At 39.0% G+C, this 6336-nt stretch overlaps 1 protein-coding gene across 2 annotated transcripts in view; it reads right to left on the bottom strand.

The window, feature by feature from the left end:
• Positions 1–6336, bottom strand: part of LOC106870739 (DNA-directed RNA polymerase III subunit RPC1) — a 212730-nt gene that overhangs the window by 164453 nt on the left and 41941 nt on the right. For both annotated transcript variants that reach the window (XM_052969556.1, XM_052969557.1), the window contains one exon: positions 5034–5188. In XM_052969556.1, coding sequence (XP_052825516.1) covers positions 5034–5188 — 155 coding nt within the window. The remainder of the gene's footprint in view (positions 1–5033; positions 5189–6336) is intronic.

Genomic DNA, 6336 nt, shown 5'->3' with positions numbered 1-6336 from the left:
TATATATATATATATATATATATATATACATATATATAAATTTAATTAGGGCTTGTGTTAATCTCATGAAGGGATGGTTTTATCCAAGGAAATATTGGTTCAATACCTGGTATTCATTAGGGAATGAATTTCCTTAAAATAATAGGAATATATAAAAACATATAGTTTATATTCATTTAAAAGAAGAAATTGGAGATTGGGAAGTTAATAATTGCTTATTATTAACAGCAAATTTACATTTATGCGATATGAGCATAATATCATCAGAGGAAAACAGATGTACCTTTAGATGCTATATGCATGTTTGTGAATTCCTTTTAGCAGACTGAATGTTACGGTTTATGATTTGTATTGTTATATCCTCGGGCAAGGAGTTTACAGGTTGATTACAGATAAATAAATAAAGTAAATAGAGATGATGGAAGAAAGTTAAACACAAATAAGATAAGTTTATAGCTAATTAAAAAATGAAATATTCATATATAAAGTATGAATAAAATTATAAAAATTTATATATGTACAAGAACATATATATACATACACATATATATACGTATCCATATGCACATATATATACACTGAGATACAATAAAAGCAACAACGCAACGGAAACGCTAGGAATATTAATGCACTATATGGGGATTGAACAATAAGTGTAAGCCAATGTCAACATTGGTTCCAGAAATTCCAAGCCAGAAACTACAGCCTAGAAGACAAGCCTTATCCTGTAGAGCTCAACAAGGACATCATGCAAACCCTGGTGGAACAAAATCCCATCATAACTGTTGAAGAACTAGCAGAGAAGCTTGGATTTGGTCATTCAACCATTCATCAACACCTGTGTGCCATCAAAAAAGTCAGCAAATTGGATCAATGGGTTCCTCCCAAACTTTCTTGCACACAGAGAGTGAATGTGTGCTCTTCTTTGCTGTCACGTCTCACGAATGAACCTTTTTTAGACTGAATAGTGACTGGTGACGAGAAATGGGTTCTCTATAAAAATGTCAAGCACCAAAGACAGCTGGTAGGGAAAGGAGAAACACAGATACCCCAGATTAAAGAAAGTCTTCACCCACATAAGGTGTTGTTATCTGTTTGGTGGGATCTGAGAGGTTTAGTCCACTTTGAACATCTAAACCCAAACCAAACAATAACAAAAGAGATTTACTGTGCACAGCTTGAGCAACTTAAGTCAGCACTAGAAGAAAAACAACCATCTTTGGTTTCAAGACAAAAGGTGTTCTTCCATCAGGATAATGCTCAGCCACATACAGCGAGGATGACATTCCAAAGGCTGGAGCAGTTTGAATGAGAAACAATGCCCCACCCACCATATTCACTGGACATTGCCTCATCTGATTATCATTTATACCACATCATCATCATCATCGTTTAATGTCCACTTTCCATGCTGGCATGGGTTGGACGGTTTGACTGAGGACTGGTGAGCCAGAGGCTGCACCAGGTTCAATCTGATCTGGCAAAGTTTCTACAGCTGGATGCCCTTCCTAATGCCAACCACTCCGAGAATGTAGTGGGTGCTTTTACGTGCCACCGGCACAAGGGCCAGTCAGGCAGTTCTGGCAACGACCACGTTTAAAAGGTGTTTTTACGTGCTACCTGCACGGGAGCCAGTCTGGTGGCACTGGCAACGACCATGCTCGAATGTTGTTTTTCACGTGCCATGTTAACGAAAGCCAGGTACAGAGGTTTATCCTTGGCTAGGTATTTCTCTTGCAGCTGTCTTACCAGAAATATAGCATCAGTGCTGCTTTTCCCTGGCACAAACCCAAACTGCATCTCATCTAGACTGACTCTCTCCCTAATTAGTTGGGCTATGACTCTCTCCGTGATCTTCAGTACCTGATCCAACAACTTGATACCTCTGCAATTATTTGTATCTAAAGCGTCACCTTTACCTTTGTAGCAGCTGACTGTGGTGCTGCTACACCAGTCATTGGGTATGACTCGTTCTTGTATCACCTGGTTAACTATACGGGTGACTAGGCTATAGCCAACACTACCAGATACTTTGAGCATCTCTGCGGTTTATTCCTGATGGGCCAGGGGCTTTCCCTGTCTTCATACCCTGAATTTCTTTATCTACCAAGGTACTGTCAATTCAGATAGCTGGTCCTTCTGTTGGATCGGCAGTTCATTCTTTTTATTTAGCAACCTTTCATAGCAGCGTCTCCAAACCTCTGTTTGCAGCCTTGTTTAGTGCAAGTGAACTATCATCCATGCAGACACATTTCTCTCCTACAACATTATGATTCTCTATTACACACTGTCTTGCAACATGAAATACCTCAAGTCTTTGGTCCTCACAGCACATAACATTGGCAAATTTTTCCTTATTTGCTTCCTCTCTGGCTAAATAAACCTGTCTCCTAGCTTCCCTTCTGGCAGTCTGATACAATTCCCTGCTACCACTGTTCTTCCAGTCCTGCTTCTTTTCCCTAATAGCCCTGTCAACAACATTGTTCCACCACCATGTTTCCTTGGGTCGAGAGAGGACTTTGCACATCCACAGACCTGGTCAGTGGCCCTCAGCAGGTTATCCTGTAGAAACCTCCAGTTGTCTTCCACATCATGTGACGCTATATTCCTTTCTATTTCGTCAAAGGTTTCAAGTAATATGTCTCTAAATCTCTGTCCATTCGCAGGATCTTTAAGCTTCCAGACCCTTCTCCTCCATGCTGGTCGTCTTCTGGGCATCCATTTAGCCCTGATCCTGAAGTCAGTAACTACGTTGTGGGGTTCATTCTTCGCCTGGGAAGGTTTTGGCATTTCTAAGCAGCCATCTTTCCCTTTTCCTGGCAAGGATGCAGTCAATTTGGCTAGGGTGTCTGCCAGAACGGTGACTGGGTGACTGGCAGGTTTCCTGAAGTTAGTATCGCAAACCATAAGATCATTTGCATCACCAAACTCCAGCAGCCCGGTTCCCTCCTCATTGCAGGAACCAAAACCATAGCCTCCATGTAAGCTCCCTGCATGTTGTCCAACATGTCCATTGAAGTCGCCAGCCACAAAGAGAAGGTCCTTGTCATTCATCGACAAGGTATTCTGCAAGAGGGTGCCATAAAATCGGTCTTTCGGTTCATCAGGTAGCCCCGGCTGAGGGGCATAGGCCGAGATAATGGTTGCTAAACCATGTTGCAGCATTAATTTAGTCTTAGGTATTCTATCACAGACTCTCACTGCCTCGATTACATTATCAACCTATTTCTCTGCAAGAAGCATACCCACGCTCCTGACCCCATCAGTATTCCCTGCCAAGAAAATCTTATACCTATGTTCTTTGCCTGTGAGGAACCTAGCAGAACCTCCTCTCCACCTTACTTCTTGGAGGTAGCACAAATCTACACGTCTCCATTCAAGCATTTCAACAATCTCACCAGACCTACCTTTCAGTGTACCCATGTTGAGTGTGCCAACTATGAGGGTGTGGGAGATGTGGGCCTGTGAGACCCTGGGATGCGGGACAGTGGCGTCATGTACCTGAAAAGAAAGCTCGTATTTGGCAGAATTCATAAACAAACAATACCCTTCAACCTGCATACACTACACCATCATTTTTATGCAGTATATGATCACTACCTTACATAGGAGATAAACCTTAAGTAAGGGTGGGGATGGCGTTAAGACTTTAGAAGTGTTCATGAGGTGGGAGGGTGGGTATACTGCGAAATAGCAAAATTAAACTAGAGCATCTTCTGGATTCATATTCTTTCGGGGAAGTTATTAAAATGGAGTAGAGGAATCCAAGTGCATGCGCTAGTTTATATAGGGTGGGGTGGTGGAGGAGGGGGAAGTGTTGCAAAGCAAGTGGTAATCAAAACTGAGAGAGAGAGACAGAGTGAGGCACAGAGAGAGGGGGCCAGAGTTAGGGTAGTCAGGGATAGAACACGAGAGAGAAAAATATTCTTTTGGGATTTTGGATAACAGAATTTAATGAAACAGCAAATGCTGATAATAGTGAAATAGAATTGAAAAATCTTAGAATTTTCGGTCAGCCAATCTGTGACAAAATTAGAGAAATAAGTGACGATGTGACAAACTTGAATAAATGAATAGGTGACGAATAGTGAATATGCGTGAAGGAACTTAAGTTTGTCTTAAGACAACAGCGAGGAAATTGAAACTATGTTTACCTGGTAATGACATAGATAGAATATTGAAAAGAACTAATAAGGGGTTTATGATCTGTGCAGAAATAGAGGAGTAGATGTACGAGGTTGAAAAACAAAATTTCTCATCTGAGCATCTTCTGGGTTTGTATTCTTTCAGCAGAGTTATTAAAATGCTAGTTTATATAGGGTGGAGTGGTGGAGGAAGGGGAGTCTTCAAAATCATTTGGACAGAAAAAATATGAATTCTGTAGATGAGGTCAGTACAGTATTGGAGGAGTATTTTTCATCACGGACAAGTGAGTTTTGGAAGAGGAGCTTTGCAAGTCTACCAGATAGATGGAAGAGCATTGTAGAAAATGAAGGAGAGTATATTTTAAATTTAAAAAAAAGTTTGATTATCCTAATTTTGAAAAATAAATGAAATATAAAAAAAAATGCATTATTTATGGGATAACCCAATATTTTAGAATCCTAACACCTGGCATAAAGCAACTCCCTCCAGGAGGCTGCTTCTTCTTTGTCTTGCAAGTTACTTGGTGACTTCCCTAGTGTTGGTGTCGCGAAAAAAAACGCCCAGTACATTCTGGAAAGTGATTAGCATTAGGAAGGACATCCAGCTATAGAAATCATGCCAAAGTAGACACTGGAGTTTCTGGCTCATTAGATCATGTAAAAGCATCCAACCCACACCAGCATGGAAGACAGATATTAGATGGTGATGATTCAACTATTCTATTAAATATTCTCTTATTCTAACTATTCCATTAGATATTCTATTATGCATTCTTTTATATGTTGCTATGATTTCACAACTATATTCATACATACAACCATAGAAATCATTACTACAATAAAAACAAGGAAGTTTTGAAGGTAAAATAAAAGAATTTTGCACATTACCTGAGTCTTTGATAATAAGGGTTCTATTTCTTTGTTGTACTCTTTGCAGGACTCAAATGATGACAGGAAATCTGTGATAATTGGATCAGAGTCTTTCCTGGGAGTTTTGTATTTGTCATGAGCAATTTTTAACATTCCAATCTTTTTAGCCATACCTGAAGAAGATAATCACAAAATTGATAGCTAAAATACTCGCTCATATCACACAAGAGGCGTAGTGGAATCACAAGCAAACTAACAGAGAAATTAAGCCCCAGGTGTGACAGATGCATAAGAGCAGTACATAAAGTGAGCACACCAGAAATACATTCTCTTAACACATAAAGCGCAATGGGCCACAATCATGGCCATCAGGCACAGATCAACAGGTCATGATCCTGACCCAGATAGATGCATTTAATTTATGGATGTTTGTTGGGGTCTAATATCACTCAAACGCTCAGAATGCAAGACGACTAATAGTTCAACTAATGGCTTTTCAGATGATGTAAAACTTGCCACTATTATATACTAAGAAGATATTTTAACTAGCTTTTGTTTTTTATGTGTGCATGGTAGTCTCATTTTTATAAAATATGCTTAGCAGTTAAATACCGAGATGACTCACTAGATGTAACCAATAGCTTTTGTACCTTGGAGACGTAATTAGCAGAGAAGGTTGTTGCTCCAAATGTATAATAACCAAGTTGGAAAAAGATTAAACAGCTCCCAGTACTTGCTGACAAGAAAAGCCTTTTGCCTTGAAGTGAAGTGCAGATTATATGATGGTTGTGTTAGAACTCCAATGCTACATGGTAGTGACACATGGTCCTTGATTGCAGAAGACTTGAGAAGACTAGAAAAAAATTAAGTAAGCATGCTCTGTTCAATGTAAAAATGTAAATGTGCACGAATGACAAAATACAAATGTATTCAGGGAAAAACTGGAGATATGAGGAATCAGATGTAGTGTGCAAGAAAGAAGAGTGTACTGGTATGGACATGTGATGCATATGAATGAGGATACCTGTTTAAAGAGGTGTTAATCACTAAATGTGGATAGAATTTACAAAAGATGGAGACCTAGGAAGACATAGGTGAAAGCTGATCTCAGGACTTTAACCCTCGCAGAGGGTCAAACAAGCCACACTAGTGTTGTGAATATTATCGAATTATATATATATATATATAAATATATATTCATATAGATATAGGGTAAAAATTATTAATTAATTAATAATTAGTAATTTTACCAAGTAGTTTGGTGTGTTAAAAAACCATTATCGGTAAATATAAACATAATTAAAAATTTAGGGTTTAGCAA

Source organism: Octopus bimaculoides, chromosome 7, assembly GCF_001194135.2.
Source record: "Octopus bimaculoides isolate UCB-OBI-ISO-001 chromosome 7, ASM119413v2, whole genome shotgun sequence".
NCBI lineage: Eukaryota > Metazoa > Mollusca > Cephalopoda > Octopoda > Octopodidae > Octopus > Octopus bimaculoides.
Note: the sequence above shows the minus strand (reverse complement) of the source record. Positions and strands in the feature narration are given on the sequence as shown.